Raw genomic sequence first — 22127 nt, 5'->3', positions numbered from 1 at the left:
GCACCCCTGGTATTTCGGTTTAATTCAGTCACATTCTATAAACACAAACATGTTTTACCATGATTTACATGTTCTGTCACTTCTCATGGAAAGACGGGACTGTGAATTCTCATTTCTTCTAGCTAAGTGTTCCAGCCATTTTCTCCTGTACCTCCATATTTGTTTTCCTAAACCCCTTGCTGTCAATGTGTTATCATTTGAGTCATCACGACATGGTTTGCACATATTGCCAGTCAACACACTTGGTACAAACTGAGCTGCCACTCTTCCCCAGGCCCTGTAAATTTGACTATAGCCACTTGTCTGGCTGTTTCAAACCTATCCCTGGCTTGGTGAGTCATCTCTGGCTGCCCCTTCAAAGAGCCATGATGAGTCATAAAGATGCACCATATCTCTGCAGTGATGTCAAACCTACCTGTCCCTGACCACACCATTTTCCCCTCTGAGTTGCCTGCTCTACCTTGGAGAAGTAGCAGCAGCAGCAGTCTAGGCATTGGATAGGGTATGGAATCTAGGAGGAGAGTGGAAAAATGTGGTGGTATGGTTGGTTTGTTTTCAGCCAGTTAGCCTTGTGATAGAGGTGACTCAGCTAGCTGAGCTATGGACAACCAATCTAGCTAATGCACTGGAGATTGGAAAGGTGAGTTAGATTGCCAGCTAGCAACAATACTTAGCGCTCCTCTGCTGCATGTCGCTTCAGCACTCCCAGAGAGACTGCACTGCAGTGATGCTGAGGTTCTGGATGGAAGCAGGCAAATTGATCAATTTGGATTATAAAAACCAAGTGTGTTACTTCCCCTGGAATGTTGAAGTCACCTCAGCTTTGCACGTGTCTGAAAGCCGTGATAATTACGTTCAGCATCAACCAGCCACTTTTCTCCAGGGAAATTACTATCAGCATCACTGTCTGGAGGCTGAATGCAAGAAATCTGAGGCTATTTAAGTGCGTGAGGTTTATTATCAAAATGACCATACAAATTCAGCAAATTTTGAATATGAATACAGAGATCATGAAAATTCATGTTTCTCTAGTAGCTCCAGAACAAGTTCGACACAAAATCATTTCACCTAAAGAATCCCAACAGATTACTGTATTACAATTTACAATCAAAGCTATGGTATATGAAAGTACCAGATTACTGCAGTTACATTTACATTAGACTTTCATCAATATTGAATTGGTTAATCACAAATACATCCGCTACATCTATAGTTCACTAATCAACAATAAGGTTGCGTACGTTTACATTGTGCTTCAGATTCAGTTGCCTGTTAAAGTAACTCACTGCCATGCCTGTGCTGAAAATACATGTTGTAGGTCTTTTACAGTACCTCTTTTGTGTATCTTATACAATGAAATGCCACACGCTGGGAAATGACAATTGAGAGTGAATCTACATTTGCTGTGAGTGTCATTGTCGCACATGGTCAACTTATAACTATCTGTAAATACTATCACATAAGAGAAATTGAGGGGTGATAGTTTAAACCACTTTGGAATCTCTCATCTTAATGACCCTGATTTTGCCCTGATAAATTACTGTTGTCACTCATTAGACACTAAAACATTCACCAAGGATGCAATCAGACATTAACACCCAGATAACAAATCAATATGTACTCAACTCCACATTTTCCCAATACCTAAGCACAGCTTATGTCATATCAAGATTTGTGATTACAATACAATATTAAACAAGTATGATCACTTCAAGAAAGTTAATTCACTTAAATTGAAGAACAACTGATGCTATATTGAGGTTCTCTAAAACATAGCAGGCTTGATCAGATACTGTCTCATTTGTACATTGTGTGATGTGATTTGTCTATATGATGTGTCTAATTTTAATTTGAAGTGTTTCTACCTTCATCCACTGCAGCATACTTGACCCTCATCTACCTCACTATAGTATATTTAAGCAATATTGCCTGAGGTGTAGTATATGGCCAATATACCACGGCAAAGGGCTGTTCTTAGCCACGATGCAATGCGGACACAGCCCTTAGCCATGGTATATTGGCCATATATCACAAACCCCAGAGGTACCTTATTGCTATTATAAACTGGTTACAATGTAGTTAGAGCAGTAAAAATAAATGTTTTGTCATACCCGTGGTATACGGTCTGATATACCATGGCTGTCAGCCAATCAGCATTCAGGACTCGAACCACGCAGTTTATAATATAAGAAATGCTCGGTCTACACTTCATACAGTATTTCTGTCACGTTAAACAACTTTCTCATTAATTGACAATCTAGGATCCCCCGTCACAGGAAGGTGACAAAGGACTTGTTTGACATTGCAGCCGACAGTGCTGATGACTGATCTATAACTAATTTTGCATCATAAATACCTACTCATTATTATTTGTAAATCATTAAGTCAACATTTACCCACAATGCATCACAGATTTTATGCTCTTGAACACGGCCAAAGCCTGCCTGTCCTGCTGATGCAGCTGAAACAGCCATGTAAACGGTTCTTTCTCTCTGACATTTTCCCTCGCAGCTATTCTCTCTCCCATTCAAAACATTTTTTTTTTTTTACGGTGACGTGGTGGCCGGCCTTTATCTAAAGAACTCCAATCCTCCCTATTCTGTGTCCACTGTCTCTTACATCATAGGCAGTGTCTTTTCAAAGCATTGAACAAACTGCACTCATGCAGCCTGTTTTCTTTTTAAAATCTATTTTGTGCCTCTGGTTACAGAGTAGAACCATATAGAACGCAGCCCGCATGCTCTCCCCCACTCACATGCTGGGGCTACACCAGGCCAGTCTGCATGTGGACATGTAAAGGGTAGGGGTGGTAAAGGAGGGGGGGCTGTGCTGCCTGGGGAATGTAGTAGCTGCTGAATATGGGGTCAGCCATGTAAGGTGCAGGCTGGTAGAAGCAGGTGACGTTGGCAGTATTGGGAATGGCATTCTGTTCCCCCAGCACCCTCAGAGCCAGGACAGTGATCATATTGAGTGTCTGCCTCCGCTCATGTCCCATCAGACACACTGTACTCTCATCTATCACCCGACGCAGGGTCATCAAAAAGTCATATTTGCTCGTCTCTTCGTCGCCAATAAAGTGGCAGCGCAGGTAGGCCTCGATTTTGCGCTGCTGCTCGCTGAGGTCAGGAAAGTCAATAAAGAAACGGGAGCACATGTAACGCTCAAGGGACTTGATCTCTGTCTCACTGGCTGGCCTGAAGTTCCTCACGAGCAGGTCACTGTACTTCAGAAGCCCACCTCCTCTGATCTCCTCTGGGTTATGGGTGGCAATGAGTCGGAAGCGCAGGTGATCCATGGCTTGCTGAAAGTCACCGTACATGCACTCTGCTACCACAGTGATGCTGACCCTGTCTTTTAAGGCTGAGCTTGGCCCTGGAAAGACTGTGGTTGTCTCTGGAGGCCCTGGTTCCTGAGCAGCAGCAGGCTCAGACTCTGGGACTCTGTCCCCTGTGGTTTGAAGGGACACTGATTCCTGAGTAGCTTCTGAGTCGGGAGGCTTTTTTGAGTATTTCACCCTGACTATTTGTTCTATGTTGTGGGGTGATATGTTTTTATCTTGGGATGAAACAGCTGGAGTAAGGTGATCTGTGAGTGATTTAGTGCTTTCTGAGTTCCTCTGTCTGGACCCTGAGGAGGATGAATAATGGCCTTGATCAGTGTCTATTAGAGAGGGATTTGGTTGTATTGTTGGGAGTATTTCTATAGGCTCAAACAGCTGTGTTGTAAGATCTGACAGATCTTTTAACAAAGACCATTTTTCAGGGAGTGATGAAGTGCTGCTCATCTTTCGTGACATCTTCCTTGGAGATTTAGGTGAGGGGCAAAAGTCAGGGACAACTTGCTGGGATGTGTCACAGGTTTTCTTGGCTGGGGGAAGGAATGAATGTTCAAGGTGTACGTTTTGTGTGACAGCAGTGCAGTCTTGGGATGTGGCTTGAAGTATCACCTGAAGTTGAGTTTGCTCTTGTTGCAGTGCTGAGTTCTCTGTGAGCAACATGGGGGATGGATTGATGTCTTTTGACTCAGAAATCAATAACTCCTCTGTGTTACTTTGAGGGTCTACAGATGTATTTGGCACCAGCGGTTCCATCTCTTCTGTTATTGTTTTGGAGGATATAACTGAGAGGTAATCTGTATTCTGAACAAATTGTATTTTTACTGTATCAACCGTTATCACCACCTCTTCTACCTCTTCCTCATCCTCCAGAGATCCCAGGTCTAGCTCTGCTTTCTCTAACACTTCCTGTTCCTCTTGCTTTCCAGTTGCATGCACATCCATCAGATGAGATGATTCTTCCTTTTGAACAATAACCTCTTCACTGTGGCACAGACTGTCAGTGAAGTGTGTCATCATTGAGTCATTGTCTTTATCTTCTTTTAGATTCACAGAGGTGGAAGGGTACTGGGGTTCCATTATGGTTTTCTCTGCCCCTCTATCCAGATATAACACATTGCCATTGTGTAACTCCAATCCCTCACACTGACCCCCTTGCCTCCTCTCAGTCTCCCAATATGACTCCAGCATATGGTCCAATATAATCTGGAAGGAGTCCACACTGAATTCAAACTGTCGTCGCAGGGAATGTACAAACCTGAGCCCCACAGTCTTACCCCTGTTATTGGACAGTGAGATTAGGCTCCAGCGGTCGTGCTCATTGAAGACCTTGACCATCTTCTGTACGTAGGCCTCCTTCATGGTGAGGCAGGTGATCTTGCGTCTGTTGACCCCATGGGGAAGGAGGTCACGCAGGCTGCCCAGCACCACCTCCTTGATAACCTGGAAGTCCTCCTGTCTAGGCAGCTCCACTCCAAAGATGATGTCCAGGTCTCTGTAGCCCGTGCCGTTGTCCCTTACCATCACATAGCTGGCGGTGGAGCCATTGAGGCGGATGTCCCTGACCCTGATCTCCCTCTCCACGAGCCGGTCCTTCACTACGTGGATGATGTCCTTGGGTCTCACCTCCAGGGTGGGGAAGTTCCCTCGGCCGTGGATGGGGATCACCTCTGTCAACACCTGGTCCAGAGTCTGGACTTGCTCCAGGGTCAAGTTGTGGAATCTTCTATCCATTTGGAGCTCCATTATCTTGGGTTTACCTGCAAAAGGACACAATATTGTATTTGGAAGAAGCTGGGTAATTTCATGCCACAAAATGTGTGTTCAATGGGAAAGATTCTAATGCATTTTACAACAAGTGAAGAAATACTATCATTCATTCATTCATTCACATTGAGTTCAGGGGATGTCAATGTCAACTCTGAAACACAAGAGACACCAAAGGCACAGATTGCACCATTCTACTAAGCATAAGATGGTGCCTCAGCAGGATACAAGGCACCATCTATGGAATATGCTGTAGGATGCCTCCTCCAACTCACAAATCTTGCCAGTTACTGTCACACATGTGCATTAGCCCCCCCCCCCCCCCCACCACCACCTTACACCCACATGAACACATGGGGGTGGAAGATGTAAAATGAAAAATTCAACAGGAAGGTAACCAGCTAGGAACTTCCTCTCAGAAGAGAAGTAATATGAGCAAACCTTGTTGTTCTTGTTGCACAATATCCTCTGATCCAAAGGTAAGGGTTTTATTTTCAACTGCTTAATTTGTGTATTTTAAACTTAGTGATAAATGAACTCATTGAATAATAAATACTCTTGGCTGTCTATAAACAAATCAATAAGGCTACGTAAACATTTGGAAATTATATTCCACAAATAAGATTAGCCTGATGTAGCCTACTTTGACACAGATTTAACATGAACAGTGCTGGGAGGTCAACAGCTGGGGTATGTATTGGTACTTTCCCACAAGAGCCAAAAGTTTGCATGGACAGTTCTTATGGAATCCATCATGTACTAGAATAATAGTACTAGAATAATTCTGCATGCTGCAGAATTTTAGTCTCATGTGCAACCCCTTTTCGCCCGCGCGCCTGCTCCCACTCTTTAGATAAAACCGTATGAGTCATACAGTCACTGAATAAAGCCCCCGTCGCCGCGTCTTCTGGATTTTCTGCATGCGTGTAAAAAACATCGCCACTTCTCACATATTTCCATTGTTGTATATTTGAGACTTATGCTATACAAATATGGTATATCAAGCAAGGAGTGCAGTTGTTGATCATCAGAATCGATCAAGTAAAATATTGCGTAGGCTATCAATCTGTTCTCTTGAGTTTTTATTTTACAGTCCTTATTAGACTAAGTACTCAACTACGTGATGCCGCATATGCACAGTCTATGCAATTTACCTAAATAATATTTACAAACCCTTTATTATTAGCCTAGTGAACACTCACAGGACACTGAATAGACCACGCACGTAGACTACATAAACATGGTTAACAAAAGCTAAATATTTTACTGAACAGAAACTAATAAAATATACAAAATAAAACATTTTTGAGTTTAGTCTACATCTCTTCTCCCACGTCTTCACCTGATGCAATATTGTTATGTATAATTTACACACTGGCCAACATTGTTTGCTATTGTTTAATCCATCCATGGACAATGCAAATCATTAACTTATCAAATGTACATGTATTTGTTTGATTCGTTTACATTCAAATTGCATAACACACAAACCTTACGTATTTCGAAATTATTCCTGTATCAAATGTAACATGACGATCATGCAATTAAATAATTGACTTTAGCCTACTCACCTAACTGCTGAATTAAATGGTAGAACTTAGCCAAACTATAGTGAGAAAAACAACAATAAGTGATATCCAACAGGTTTAATTGGATCTCCGAGTCTTAGACACAATTCGCTTTTATCTTGCGAAGCTGTAGGTTCGTGCGTGATCGCTGTCCAACAAGACAGTGGTGCTGAAACAAACTGAAGTTCAACCACTCACTGCTTTCTCTCAACTGGGAGCGTAATGTAGTTTCCATGGCAATCTGGCGTCACGATTTTACGGTAACTGAACGATACTCTGATTGTCTGTTCATTATGGGATTATCTATCAATCTACTATATATACAAAAGTATGTGGACATCCCTTCAAATTAGTGGATTCGGCTATTTTCAGCCACACCCGTTGCTGACAGGTGTATAAAATCCATCATTGGATGCCACCTTTCCAAGAAGTTAGTTCTGCACTGCTAGATCTGCCTGGGTCAACTGTAAGTGCTGTTTTTGGGAAGCAACAACGGCTCAGCTGCGCAGTAGTAGGCCACACACGCTCACAAAATGGGACCGCCAAGTGCTGAAGCACGTAGCGAGTAAAAATCATCTGTACCAAGTTCCAAACTGCCTCTGGAAGCAACATCAGCACAAGAACTGTTTGTCGGGAGCTTAATGAAATGGGTTTCCATGGCCGAGCAGCCAATGGTGGCATGCCTAAGATCACCATGTGCAATGCCATGCGTTGGCTGGAGTGGTGTAAAGCTTGCCGCCATTGGACTCTGGAGCAGTGGAAACGCGTTCTCTGGAGTGATGTTTCCATCTGGCAGTCCGACGGACAAATCTGAGTTTGGTGGACTCCAGGAGAATGCTACCTGCCCGAATGTATAGTGCCAAATTTAAAGTTGGGTGGAGGAGGAATAACGGTCTGGGTCTTTTTGTCATGGTTTGGGCTAGGCCCCTTCCAGTGAAGAGAATTCTTAATGCTACAGCATACAATTACTTTCTAGACGATTCTGTGTTTCCAACTTTGTGGCAACAGTTTTAGGCAAGGCCTTTTCCTGTTTCAGCATGACAATGCCCCCGTGCACAAAGCGAGGTCCATGGTTTGTCGAGATCGGTGTGGAAGAACTTGACTGGCCTGCACAGAGCCTGGGTGTCAACCCCATCGAACACCTTTAGGATGAATTGGAATGCCGACTGCGAGCCAGGTCTAATCGACCAAAATCAGTGCCCGACCTCACTAATGCTCTTGTGCATGAATGGAAACAAGTCACCGCAGCAATGTTCCAACATCGAGTAGAAAGCCTTCCTAGAAGAGTGGATATTGTTATTGCAGCAAAGGGGGGACCAACTCCATATTAATGCCCATGATTTTGGAATGACATGTTTGAAGAGCAGGTGTTCAACATACTTTTGGTTATGTAGTTTATTTATCAAGGTGTTCATACCCCTTGACTTATTCCACATTTTGTTGTTCAGCCTGAATTCAAAATTGATTAAATATATAGTTTTTTTGACCCATCTACACATAATATCCCATAATGACAAAGCAAAAAGTTTTTAGAAATGTTAGCAAATGTATAAATCAAATAAAAAACTGATCACATTTACATAAGTATTCAGACCCTTTACTCAGTACTTTGTTCAAGCACATTGGCAGCAATTACAACCTCGAGTCTTCTTGGGTATGATGCTACAAGCCTGGCACACCTGTATTTGGGAGGTTTTTCCCATTCTTTTCTGCAGATCCTCTCAAGCTCTGTCAGGTTGGATGATGAGTTGCTGCACAGCTATTTTCAGGTCTCTCGATAGATGTTCGATCGGGTTCAAGTCCGGGCTCTGGCTGGGCCACTCAAGGACATTCAGAGACTTGTCTCCAAGCCACTCCTGCGTTTTCTTGGCTGTGTGCTTAGGGTCGTTGTCCTTTTGGAAGGTGAACCTTTGCCACAGTCTGAGGTTCTGAGCGCTCTGGAGCAGGTTTTCATCAAGGATCTCTCTGTACTTTGTTCCGTTCATCTTTCTCTTGATCCTGACTAGTCACCCAGTCCCCGCCACTGAAAAACATCCCCACAACACGATGCTACCACCACCATGCTTCACCGTAGGGATGGTGCCCGGTTTCCTCCAGATGTGACACTGACATTCAGGCCAAAGAATTGAATTTTGGTTTCATCAGACCAGGGAATCTTGTTTCTCATGGTCTGAGAGTCTTTCAGTGCCTTTTGGCAAACTCCAAGTTGGCTGTCTTGTGCCTTTTACTGAGGAGTGGCTTCTGTCAGGCCACTCCACCATAACGGCCTGATGGGTGGATTGCTGAAGAGATGGTTGTCCTTCTGGAAGGTTCTCCCATCTCCACAGAAGAACTCTGGTCAGAGTGACCATCGGGTTCTTGGTCACCTCCCTGACCAAGGCCCTTCTCCTCCAATTGCTCAGTTTGTGCCGAGCGGCCAGCTCTAGGAAGAGTCTTGGTTGTTCCAAACTTCTTCCATTAAAGAATTATGGAGGCCAATGTGTTCTTGTGGACCTTCAGTGCTGGAGATATGTTTTGGTACCCTTCCGCTGATCTGTGCCTCAACACAATCCTTTCTCGGCGCTCTATGGGCAATTCCTTCGACCCCATGGCTTTGTTTTTGCTCTGACATGCACTGCCAACTGTGGGACCTTATATAGACAGCTGCTTTGTCATTATGGGGTATCGTGTGTAGATTGATGAGGGGAAAAAAATTCATTCATTTGATTTTAGAATAAGGCTGTAAAGTAACAATGTGGGAAAAGTCAAGGGGTCTGAATACTTGCTATATACAGCAATTGCTGAATAGGTTGACATTGACTGGAATACAGTACGTAAACATTAAAGTGAGTACTGTCCCATTATTAAAGTGACCAGTAATTCCATGTCTATATACATAGGACAGCAGCCTCTAAGGTGCAGGGTTAAGTAACCGGGTGGTAGCTGGCTAGTGACAGGGTGGAGGCCGGCTAGTGATGGCTATTTAACAGTTTGATGGCCTTGAGATAGAAGCTGTTTTTCAGTTCTCAGTCCCAGCTTTGATGCATCTGTACTGACTTCGTCTTCTGGATGATAGTGGGGTGAACAGGCCGTGGCTTGGGTGGTTGATGTCCTTGATTATCTTTTTGGCTTACCTATGACATTGGATGCTGTATGTGTCCTGCAGGGCAGGCAGTGTGCCCCCGGAGATGCATTGGGCAGACCTCACCACCCTGTGGAGAGCCCTGTGGTTGCGGGCAGTGCAGTTGCCATACCAGGTGGTGATACAGCCCTACAGGATGCTCTCAATGGTGCATCTTTAAATGTTTGAGGGTCTTAGGGGCCAAGCCAAATTTCTTCAGCCTCCTGAGGTTGAAGAGATGCTGTTGCGCCTTCTTCACCACATTGTCTGTGTGTCATTGATGTGTACGCCAAGAAACAAGAAGCTTTTCACCTTCTCCACTGCGGCCCCGTCAATGTGGATGGGGGCGTGCTCCCTCTGTTGTCTCCTGAAGTCTCCTGAAGTCCACGATCAGCTCCTTTGTTTTGTTGAGGGAGAGGTTATTTTCTTGGCACCACTCCGCCAGGGCTCTCACCTCTTCCCTGTAGGCAATCTTGTTATTGTTGGTAATCAAGCCTACTACTGTCGTCTGCAAACTTGATGAGTGAGTTGGAGGCATGCATGGCCATGCAGTCATGGGTGAACAGGGAGTACAGGAGGGGGCTGAGCACGCGCCCCTTTGGGGCTCCTGTGTTGAGGATGTTGTTTCCTACCTTCACCATGTGGGGGCGGCCCGTCAGGAGGTCCAGGATCCAGTTGCACAGGGCGGGGTTCAGACCCAGGACCCCGAGCTTAATGATGAGCTTGGAGGGTACTATGGTGTTGAAGGCTGTGCTGTAGTCAATGAACAGCATTCTTACATAGGTATTCTTCTTGTCCAGATGGGATAGGGCAGTTTTCAGTGCAATGGCGATTGCATCATATGCATATCTATTGGGGCAGTATGCAAATTGAAGTGGGTGTAAGGTGGAGGTGATATGATCCTTAACTAGCCTCTCAAAGCACTTCATGATGACAGAAGTGAGTGCTACGGGGCGATAGTCATTTAGTTCAGTTACCTTTGCTTTCTTGGGTATAGGAAAAATGGTGGACATCTTGAAGCGGGGACAGCAGACTGGGATTGGAAGAGATTGAATATGTCGGTAACACTCTAGACAGCAGGTCTGCGCATGCTCTGAGGATGTGGCTAGGATAGTGTTATGGGAGTTTGTGTTATTGGTAAATTGCACTCCTCCAGGATTGGTGAGTAAAGGCCTCAGTATCATTAGGGGTGAATGAGCAGACATTCATAGAGCAGAGCAGGGGGCGCTTGGGAGGAATGCACTGGCCGCCGCAAAGAGGGGGAACATTATATCAGATAGAGGGTGAGTCATCCCCTCACTCACAGCCATGATCCAGAGACGCAAGCCTAATCATCAATCAAGCTCGATTCCCGCCCACTCCCCAGTTATGCCACCGCCAGCACAGCTCGTCTTTGAGGAGAACCCCCAGCACTAACCTGATTGGATTGTCTCTGCACTGACATACCACCAGAGATAAGGGAGAGAGGGAGGAAAAGGCTGTGCACATAATAGATAGCAATATTGTGGTAAATGTAATAATCCTGAATAAATGTAATAATTCCAGAACTTTACACGTCCATTCAGACATCCACTGACAGAAATAAAATATTTTGGGGGGGTGGGTTGTTAGTGACGTCAAATGCAACGCACTGAACGCACCTCCTGAACATGTGATGATGACGTCATATTTGGGTAGTGTGCCCGGAAGTATCAACGATAGTAAGATTAAAATAAGAAAAGCAAGTGCTACATTACGTCTAAATCGAGAAGAATAAGAGCAATAACAAGACATTCATTCTTGGACCATCAAGGACCCTACCAGCATGTCGAATATGGATAGTATCCTTTCGAGAGTGTTTGCTAGGCGTGGAAATGGCACCAGGAAATATAGGTAGACAAGGAAGGCCTCTGTTGTTTAGTTCACGATAAAGCCTCGTCTGAATAGGATTTTAAAATACATTTATAGCTATCAGGTTTAGATTTGTATTTAAGCATACAGTTTATACTTGGATTGCTTGGTGACAAAGGTAAACGCTTGTTTGCAATTATTGATATTGTAACAACATCTGCCAAAGTAGGCATAATCTATAAATACACAACCAGTTTAGTAAACAATTTTACTAGTCTGAAGACACCCAGTGCCTGGTAACATGGCTGGCATTTACAGCTTATTCACATGTCTACATCACAGGTATTTCAGTTCTGTGGTGGAAGCACGTCACCATCGAGTAAAGTTTGTTTGTAAAGAGGGTACGAAGAAAGGGGCACAAATACTGAGACTTTAGGTTTCATTTATGTATGACAATTTTGAAACAGTCTTTAACTTCCCATCACAGAGCATCTCTTCAATCTAAAGTTTTCAGCCAAAGAACTGCAACGAAACTCTAAGAAATGTGACAAAGAGGAAAAGGCAGAGAAGGCCAAAGTCAAAAAAGTAAGTAGGCTTTTTACATCATTAGTCAATCCCTTAACTCTGAACATATTAACTGAGAATGTAGGGATACTGAACCTTTATCCTTGCCATAGGCTATCCAAAAAGGAAATGTGGAAGTGGCACGGATCCATGCGGAAAACGCCATCAGACAGAAGAACCAGTCGGTCAACTTCCTTAGGATGAGCGCTCGGATCGATGCAGTGGCCTCCAGGGTCCAAACAGCAGTCACAATGAACAAGGTGCAGTTGTTATATATACCTACGCCCTACGAGACTTCACACAGCGACGTTCTTGTTTTCTAGATAAACATTTGTTCACACTTTACAACACATAAAACACTGGTTTGGATGTTCAAAATGGAGACACTTATTCTGCTTAAGATGGTTCCACACTTTTTTACTTTGAAGGGAAAATTTGGTGCAATGTTGTGTGAAAGTGCAAGGTAACTACGGCAACAATGGCTGTGTCCAACCACACAGCAAGGTACCTTTCTATTTAAGTAATGTTGGTTAATTCTACAGGTCACTAAATCTATGGCTGGGGTGGTGAAAGGCATGGATGCCACGCTGAAGAGTATGAACCTGGAGAAGGTAACGTGTGTATTTTTGTATTTTATTAGGATCCCCATTAGCTGTTGCAAAACCAGCAGCTATTCTTCCACGCAAAACATGAAACATGGCACAATACAGAACATTAATAGATAAGAACAGCTCAAGGACAGAACTACATACATTTTAAAATGTCACACACAGCCTCCATATCAGTACAGCCGTCTTCATCGACCTGGCCAAGGCTTGACTCTTGTCAATCACCGCCTTCTTATCGGCAGACTCAATAGCCTTGGCTTCTCAAATGACTGCATCGCCTGGTTCACCAACTACTTTTCAGATAGAGTTCAGTGTGTCAAATCGGAAGGCCTGTTGTCCGAACCTCTGGCAGTCTCTATGGGGGTGCCACAGGGTTCAATTCTCGGGCTGACTCTTTTCTCTGTATTCATCAATAATGTCGCTCTTGCTGCTGGTGATTCTATGATCCACCTCTACGCAGACGACATCATTCTGTATACATCTGGCCCTTCTTTGGACACTGTGCTAACAAACCTCCAAACGAGCTTCTACGCCATACAACACTCCTTCCGTGGCCTCCAACTGCTCTTAAATGCTCTAAGTGCATGCTCTTCATCCGATTGCTGCCCACACCCTCCCACCCGACTAGCATCAGTACTCTGGACGGTTCTGACCTAGAATATGTGGAAAACTACAAATGCATAGGTGTCTGGTTGAACTGTAAATTCTCCTTCCAGACTCATATTAAGCATCTCCAATCCAAAATTTAAATCTAGAATCGGCTTCCTATTTCACAACAAAGCCTCCTTCACTCATGCTGCCAAACATACCCTCGTAAAACTGACTATCCTACCGATACTTGACTTTCGCGATGTCATTTACAAAATAGCCTCCAACACTACTCAGCAAACTGGATGTAGTCTATCACAGTGCCATCTGTTTTGTCATATTTGTCGCCAAACCCACTGGCTCTAAATCATCTATAAGTCTTTGCTAGGTAAAGCCCTGCCTTATCTCAGCTCACTGGTCACCATAGCAACACCCACCCGTAGCGCACATTCCAGCAGGTATATTTCACTGGTCATCCCCAAAGCCAACACTTCCTTTGGCTGCCTTTCCTTTCAGTTCTCTGCTGCCAATGACTGGAGTTGCAAAAAACGAGTTGCAAAAATCACTGAAGCTGGAGTCTTATATCTCCCTCTCTAACTTTAAGCATCAGCTGTCAGAGCAGCTTACTGATGGCGGTGTACAGTGAATCTGTAAATAGCACACCCAACTACCTCATCCCCATATTATTACTTACCCTCTTGCTATTTTGCACCCCAGTATCTCTATCTATCACTCCGGTGTTAATGCTAAATTGTAATTATTTTGCCTCTATGGCCTATTTATTGCCTACCTCCCTACTCTTCTACATTTGCACACACTGTACATAGATTTTTCTATTTTGTTATTGACTGTACGTTTGTTTATGTGTAACTCTGTTGTTTTTGTCGCACTGCTTTGTTTTATCTTGGCCAGGTCACAGTTGTAAATGAGAACTTGTTTTCAACTGGCCTACCTGGTTAAATAAAGGTGAAATAAAATAAAAAACATGCACACAAAATATCTAGGTCAAAAATGGGAGAGACTTTGCGCCGCGAGGTGTTTTTTTAATCCAGGTTTTGCTGTTTACTTGAGCAAGCACAGATGGGAGTTCCGTGCAATCTTGGCTGTGCGTGTGCACGCTCATAATGCTGCTAGTCAAATACAGCTATTTCATAGGTGTCACTCTTTTTTTAGACAGTATACATCTTATGTTCTTCACAATCTGAGAGGGAAATTGGGTAATGAATGTCTCATCTCTAGATCTCAGGCCTCATGGACAAGTTTGAACATCAATTTGAGACATTGGATGTGCAGACAGCCCAAATGGAGGACACCATGAGTAGCACAACCACACTTACCACACCACAGGTAATGATGCTTTTCTGTGCTCCTGCTAGACAGACCTTTGGTCTTTGACCAGATTTGTGGCCTTTAATTTGAAGTCTGCAACAGTAAATACACACCCAAGTGCAGATCATGACGAGATACATTTATTTTTGATTCGTTTATTCTGCTCTATTCACAAACAATGGAAATTAACAGTCAGTGATGTGTTTCAGAATCAAGTGGATTCACTGATGCACGAATTGGCTGATGAAGCAGGGTGAGTGTTCCTCATTTTGTGGTTTTCTCTATTCTTTAAAAAACATGTCTATAAAGGATGAAAATGTAATGTATAACAATTTGTGCTTCTGTTTCTTTGTGTTTAGTTTGGACCTGAACATGGAGCTCCCACAGGGGCAGACTGGATCAGTGGGCACCAGCGTAGCATCAGTAGAGCAGGTACAGAAACAGGCCCTGAACAAGAGCCATTATATACCCTACCACACTTTCAATTGTCTACTGAACAGGATCTTTAAAATAAATTATCGGTATAATAGAGCAATGATAATATTGCTGATAATATTATTGTAGCTGTGCCTCAGGCTTGCAGAAATATTGCCCTCAGCCCCACCCCTCACCCTTCTTACACAATAAAAAAAGTTATATTTTTAGAGATGTCTGACTTACTGCATCTGCAACAACATATCACCTGTTTTTCTTTTGTTCTCAGGATGAACTGTCTTCAAGGCTTGCCAAACTCCGAGACCAAATGTAAAGGAAGAACTCAGTCTGAGACCTCAAAGCATGGCCTGAACTGGCCTAAACTGGATAAAAATCCAAGACCTGCTGTTCTTTTCATGTCTTTCTCTCATTTAGTTTCTCTTTAAATGTATATCTTTGAGAGCCTTGCCCTTGGGTCCTTTTATTGGTGTTCGAAATGTACTATTTTATATAGAGAGGATGAAGGTACAGGAATATAGGCCACCAGCCTACTAACACAGACTTATTGGTTATGGAAAATTCATGATTTCAAAAAAATATATTGCAACCATATCAGTTCTATCTCCATCTGATGCTTTTTGGAGGTATTTTTATTTTTTATTGTGTTGTAGTTTGGCAGACCTCTCTTGTGTCTTAAAATGAAACTACAATGTTATATGATGTGTTTCTTTCCTGTTTCTTACCCGTGTCCCTCCATTTACCCATTTCCTGACAAGATATTTTATTCACATGAATAATTGTGTTTAAAAAAATGTGTTCTCCTATCCTGTATCAGAATGGCATGGTTGTATGAAGAGATTGGTTGGTTGATTCTTACATTTGATAACTCTCGAGTTTTGGGGTTGTTGTTTTTTTTTTGTGACTACACAGTTTAGGGTAATAGATAATAATACAATTTTATACAGTAGGCCATCATTGTAAATAAGAGTTTGTTCTTAATTGACTTGCCTAGTTAAATAAAAAATAACACTTTTAGCCTCTTGTACCATGTATCTTTTTCAGTCTCATTTCCATGTACATCTCACCCTATTTGTATGTAAACAATGTTGAAAATAATAGGGTTTAAAGCAGTGCTTGACTTGGACCGAAATAGGTGCCTGTACTCATTTTGGGTTCTGGTACTGTTTATATTTAAATGCAGGAGCTCCACAATACTTTTTGAGCTAATATTCTATTTAAAGGAATTAAAGGAACAGGAGCTCAAGCAGTAGAACATGTGAGGTGCAGGTACTAAGTAAAGCTCTGGCTTAAAGATGAAAATGTTGAATGCACGTGTCAAAATTACATATAGTCTGATGAAGTTTGCCACGTTACAACAAAAATATCCCCAAAATTTGACGCTTTGGAACGCACCCACACTTACGCATTCTTGGGTCACGTGAATTGCCCCCTCCCAGCTAGAAATCACGTGAAATGTCTAAGACGCTGTGTAGACAGTGGAGTTAGTTTATGTACCTCTCTAGCTACTCAACTAACCAAATATTTATAAAAGTCGTTTTTTTCTGTTTTTATTTTACGATTCTCGACCAGCCCCTTCAGGTGATAACGCATCAGATGACCCGTCGGTAGTATAATCGTAACCCAATGATATTGCATGTTTTGTGGGCCTGCCAGTTAACATTAGCTAGCATCAGCATGTTTGTGGAGGCTTAAACACAGCAAGCAATGGACCTGTCAGCTCGCTAGCTATCTAAATCAAGTAATGTATAAGCTATTTTAAATCGAAAATATTGACATAACTATATAGTTACTGAATATTTTGTCAATAATTTAGCAATTTTTCATCGCAAGCGAGTAAACTAAACCTTTTCTGAATGTTGTTTAACGTTATTAGCTTGCTAAGTTCGTTAGCTCGCTTGTTGTACATAGCTAACGTTAGTTTTATGTAGCTAGTTCTTTTGATAGTTGAGAACGTAGCAAACTACACCAACATTATAGTACATCTCTGGCTACACTTCAATACCAAAGCTACACTTCCCTTTCTAAATGTCACTTTATGCTGTATCCCCTTTTGTAAATAATACTTGCTAATTTGTGCAATGTATAACTGGTAGTGCAAATGCTTTCATTTACATTTTTCACATATCCTAGCTATATCTGGCCCTCTAGTGTCATATAAGCTAGTAATCATATACTCTTGCAATCTAGATAATTTACCTATTATGTAGCTAACATTTTTTTGACCTTACCAACTGTTTAGTTTGGGTGATACTAGCTAGTAATTACATAACATTAGAGATAATGACATATTTGTATTTATTCTGCATGTTATGTATTCTGCTGAAGCTGTAAGTGATACGAACAGAAAGCCTGCTGAAGAGGGCCAAAGTCAGACTGACTAGATTTCAACATTCTGCAAACTGAAAGATTAAGGGGATGTCAAGCACAGCCATGAAGAAAAAGGTAGATAAATAAAAATGAACGCTACACTGGTATTTGTAAGAATTGAAACGCAACATTTTCAGTGACAATTGACACTGGGTCTCAGAAGTGTTGTAGGAGTCTGTGGTTGTCCCCCTATAGAAATTCTTCTTATATGCAATTGGTTGATGTCCTCTAAAGGTGTTGCTGATGGGCAAGAGTGGGTCTGGGAAGACGAGCATGAGATCGATCATCTTTGCCAATTACATAGCCAGAGACACACGCCGCCTTGGAGCCACGAGTAAGCACTAGCTAACGTTTCTAAACTAAATACATTTTTAAGCCAGTTGAAAATGTAATCATTTCAATTGTTGTTTCAATTGTTGTCAGATAGCTAAGTTGTGTTGCATTGATGCTCACCCTATTCTAATTATTGAATTTTCTTTCTCCTATCCTCTTGCGACTTAGTTGATGTGGAGCACTCCCATGTGCGATTCCTTGGCAATCTGGTTTTGAACTTGTGGGACTGTGGAGGGTAAGTCAACCAGTCTCTTTCAGCCTCATTTGACAAGCAGTAGGGTGTTTCTCTGTGTGTATTAACACTGCTTCCTGTGTCTGTTAGACAAGACACTTTCATGGAGAACTACTTCACCAGCCAGAGAGACAACATATTCAGGAATGTGGAGGTGCTGATCTATGTGTTCGATGTGGAGAGCCGTGAGCTGGAGAAGGACATGCATTACTACCAGTCCTGTCTGGAGGCGATCCTCCAGAACTCCCCCGACGCCAAGGTCTTCTGCCTGGTGCACAAAATGGATCTGGTTCAGGAGGACCAGAGAGACCTGGTGAGCTGGGGTTCACACAAAACACCATGCCAATCAGACACTTAAATGTTTTAATGCATCAACTCATATTCACTTATTCATACACACTTTGAATTTTAAGACATATTTCACTAGGAATCTGGCTTAACACTTTTGCGGCACTCAGACATTCCTTCAAATGGCCAGAGGGCTCCACCACTAACCAACCTGTTAGGAGGCTATTTATTTAGCATGGGGGTGTGCTCAACTCTTAACACCTATGTGGAAGACTGATTGTCCTTCCTCTCTCCAGATCTTTAAGGAGCGTGAAGAGGACCTGAGGCGTCTGTCCAGGCCATTGGCTTGCACCTGCTTCAGAACATCAATCTGGGATGAAACACTGTATAAGGTAGCTGCTCTGTCTGTATGACTGTTTATCGCTGTTCCCTCAGATAAGTCTAACATCTTGTTTCTCTCTTAAGGCATGGTCCAGTATTGTTTACCAACTGATCCCCAATGTACAGCAGCTGGAGACAAACCTGCGTAACTTTGCTCAGATCATTGAGGCAGATGAAGTGCTTCTGTTTGAGAGAGCCACTTTTCTGGTGAGGGCTGCTAGCTATTGAAAACGGCTTTGTTGAAAATCTGATGGTTGGATGAGTAGGAAATGATGTAATTTCTGGTGGTAATGTTTGTTACAGGTAATCTCTCACTACCAGTGCAAAGAGCAGCGTGATGCTCACCGCTTTGAGAAGATCAGCAACATCATCAAACAGTTCAAGCTCAGTTGTAGGTGAGGTCATCCTCCAGAAAGAACATGTCTCTGTGGTGACCTTACTGCATCTCAACCTGGTATCTCTGTCTTTGGTGTTTTCATGATGCAGTACTTTGTGGTGTTTGCAGTAAACTGGCAGCCTCCTTCCAGAGCATGGAGGTGAGGAACTCCAACTTTGCGGCCTTCATTGATGTCTTCACCTCTAATACATATGTTATGGTGATCATGTCGGACCCCTCCATACGTAAGTATAGCCATTATTTATTATTATTAAGGACTTGTTTGTACATGAGAAAATACATATCTACTGTAAGTCAATCAAATATATTTATAAAGCCCTTTTTACATCAGCAGATGTCAAAGTGCTATACATACAGAAACCTAGCCTAAAAGCCCAAACAGCAAGCGATGCAGATGTAGAAGCATGGTGGCTAGGAAGAAACCTAGAGAGGAACCAGGCTCTGAGGGGTGGCAAGTCACCTTCTGGCTGTGCCGGTTGGAGCTTATAACAGGCCAGATTGTTCTCCAAGATATTCAAACATTCATAGATGACCAGCAGGGTCAAATAATAATCACAGAGGTTGTAGAGGGTGCAACAGGTTAGTACATCAGGAGTAAATGTCACTTGGCTTTTCATAGCCGGGCATTCAGAGGTCGAGACAGCAGATGCGGTAGAGAGTTGAAAACAGCAGATCTGGGACAAGGTAGTACGTCCGGTGAACATGACACTCTAAATAATGTTGTCTCTACTTATAGCCTCTGCAGCCACACTCATTAACATCCGCAACGCCAGGAAACACTTTGAGAAGCTGGAGCGTCTGGATGGACCAAAGCACAGCCTGACCATGCGTATGCGCTAAGCACTGCATCTGGCCCAGAGGGTGCCAGCCAGCTGAACCAATCAGTCCACAGACAGCTAACTACAGGCTGTGGTCCAGCCTTGACCAACGCATATGAGCAGCCCTGCACTGTGCTACCCTGTCTCACTCAATCACATGTTTTTCCTACAGAAGATTCTGTTTTCCTTTAAGTCAAATCTTTGTTGATCTCATGTATCATGAACTGTGATGCCTTTCTCAGACATAACTGTCAGATAAAAAAAAAATATATATAGAAAAATCTATTAAATGCTCATATTTTACTGTTAGGGGATACCAATGCTGTCTTGGTATGTCACAAAGTCACTCTGTAAATGGTAAGCACAGTATGTTGATTAAAAAAGGAAAAGGAGTCAAGTGACTATCTTTACAATGATCTGCTGTTGTCAAGGCTAGTGTTACGTTATGGATGTGATGAGTGCTACGTCTCCATGCCATATCATGTAGTCAAGGCTTTGATGCTGAATTCTATGAATCAGGGCTCTAAAACCCTGTTCCAGCTATGGTCCTGTAGGTTTTCACTCCAAACCCTACTATAGCACACCAGTTTCTAACAATTAGCTGGTTGATAACCTGAACCAGATTAGTTACAAATGGGGTTGGAGCAAAAACCAACAGAAGGGTAGCGCTCCAGGAACAGGGTTTGAGACCTGTTATCAATGCTTTGAGGTGATGGAAACTTGGGGGGGGGTGAGCTCAACAAATACAGTATCTCACACACTGTTGAACACTGGAAAACACATTTTGTGAAGACTTTAAACCTGGAATAGTGCATTCATGCATAAATAAAACATATTTAGAAATAAGTCTGGTGTGTTCTGCAACATGTGACAAGGAATATAATAGGGTGTAGGTTTTGTAAATTTCTTTGGTACTTTTTACCCCTTTTTTGTGATATCCAATTGGTAGTTAGTCTTGTCCCATCGCTTCAACTCCCGTAAATAATTGTATCAAGACTTGTATCAAGCCAAATTATATGTGCCTTTGAACAGGGTATGGTAGTAGGTGCCAGGCACATCGGTATGTGTCAAGAACTGCAACGGTTTTTCCACACTCGGTTTCCCGTGTGTATCAAGAATGGTCCACCACCCATTTTAGCAGACGCTCTTATCCAGAGCGACTTACAGTAGTGAATGCATACATTTCATTTCATACATTTTTTCCCCCTTTTTTTTCTTTTTTTTTGTACTGGCCCCCCACGGGAATCAAACCCACAACCCTAGCGTTGCAAACACCATGCTCTACCAACTGAGCCACAGGGAAGCTGTGGGATATCCACCCAACTTGACACAACTGTGGGAAGCAATGGAGTCAACATGGGCCAGCATCCCTGTGGAACGCTGTCGACACCTTGTAGAGTCCATGCCCCGACCAATTGAGACTGTTCTGAGGGAAAAAGGGTGTGTGGGTGCAACCAAGGTTCCCTCTATTTTTTCTGGCACTGGGCAAATTTCAGGTCTGCTGAGCGCTAACTTTAACATTGTGAACACGGAGGCTGTACCTGCTTTAAGTTAACAGTTTTAACAATGTCCAAGTAAGCTACTGTGGCTATTTCATCGTAATGTAGGCCTAACAGAGTGGCCTACCATCAAAAACAATGGGGAAAATGCATCCCTTAACGTTTTAACATGGAAATAGCTGTTATCATTCAGCAGCAAATGTGCGGTGTTCAACGTAGGCCTACATTCCTTGAGATGTTTGAAAAAAAAACATGCAGGACTTGACATTAACCTGTTTATCCACTTGTCCTTCAGACAAGGTGACTACATGTGTTTCATTATGATTCCCATACCATTATTAGGCAATCAGACAAATTATGCTACCCTCTGCCCATTGGCTACTTAGCTTATTCAAGACCATCTTAAAATACGCTGTCCCTTTAAGACAAAAAAAAAAGCTATTTACCTGAAATGCACATATTTTGTGCTCTTATGAAGCAACCACTCCCCCATTGTTGATTAGAAATTAGTTGTAACTGGGCTAATAACTCACTAACTGGCAAAGAATATTAACAAATGTGCACAGGTGGCTACATGTAGCTCCTGCTTTGATATCAAAAGAAAAGCTGCAGCTCTGATTGGTTATGGTGCACCAGTATTAAAAGTAGGGCTGAAAGGCGCTGCATGGTCAATCTGCCGTCTGCATTGA

General features: G+C 42.8%; 3 protein-coding genes across 5 annotated transcripts; 2 read left to right on the top strand and 1 right to left on the bottom strand.

Annotated features, from left to right (window-relative positions):
* Nucleotides 1-936: 936 nt before the first annotated feature.
* Nucleotides 937-6897, bottom strand: LOC115149058 (uncharacterized). The gene is made up of 2 exons (XM_029691541.1): nt 6673-6897; nt 937-5094 (listed from the first exon to the last, which is right to left on the bottom strand). The coding sequence occupies exon 2, from the start codon at nt 5078-5080 to the stop codon at nt 2765-2767; it is 2316 nt and encodes a 771-aa protein (XP_029547401.1). The 5' UTR covers nt 5081-5094; nt 6673-6897; the 3' UTR covers nt 937-2764.
* Nucleotides 6898-11404: 4507 nt separating this feature from the next.
* Nucleotides 11405-16138, top strand: LOC115149056 (charged multivesicular body protein 1b). The gene is made up of 8 exons (XM_029691537.1): nt 11405-11589; nt 12087-12184; nt 12277-12423; nt 12706-12774; nt 14599-14706; nt 14898-14941; nt 15048-15120; nt 15392-16138. Exons 1-8 carry the CDS (start codon nt 11574-11576, stop codon nt 15434-15436), a joined length of 600 nt encoding a protein of 199 aa, XP_029547397.1. The 5' UTR covers nt 11405-11573; the 3' UTR covers nt 15437-16138.
* A 415-nt stretch (nt 16139-16553) lies between these two features.
* On the top strand, nt 16554-20785 carry rraga (Ras-related GTP binding A). Of its 3 annotated transcripts, none has more exons than XM_029691535.1 (10): nt 16554-16701; nt 17449-17565; nt 17725-17824; nt 17992-18058; nt 18146-18368; nt 18640-18735; nt 18809-18931; nt 19028-19119; nt 19230-19345; nt 19858-20785. In XM_029691535.1, the coding sequence occupies exons 2-10, from the start codon at nt 17539-17541 to the stop codon at nt 19959-19961; spliced, it is 948 nt and encodes a 315-aa protein (XP_029547395.1). In that variant the 5' UTR covers nt 16554-16701; nt 17449-17538; the 3' UTR covers nt 19962-20785. The 3 variants fall into 3 exon arrangements, with proteins under 3 accessions (XP_029547395.1, XP_029547396.1, XP_029547394.1); XM_029691536.1 differs by having other exon boundaries at nt 16554-16727; XM_029691534.1 differs by having other exon boundaries at nt 16554-16861.
* The last annotated feature ends 1342 nt before the right edge of the window (nt 20786-22127 follow it).

The sequence above is a fragment of the Salmo trutta genome, chromosome 15, assembly GCF_901001165.1.
Source record: "Salmo trutta chromosome 15, fSalTru1.1, whole genome shotgun sequence".
Lineage (NCBI taxonomy): Eukaryota > Metazoa > Chordata > Actinopteri > Salmoniformes > Salmonidae > Salmo > Salmo trutta.
The sequence above is the reverse complement of the archived record's forward strand: the minus strand, read 5'-3'. Positions and strand labels throughout refer to the sequence as shown.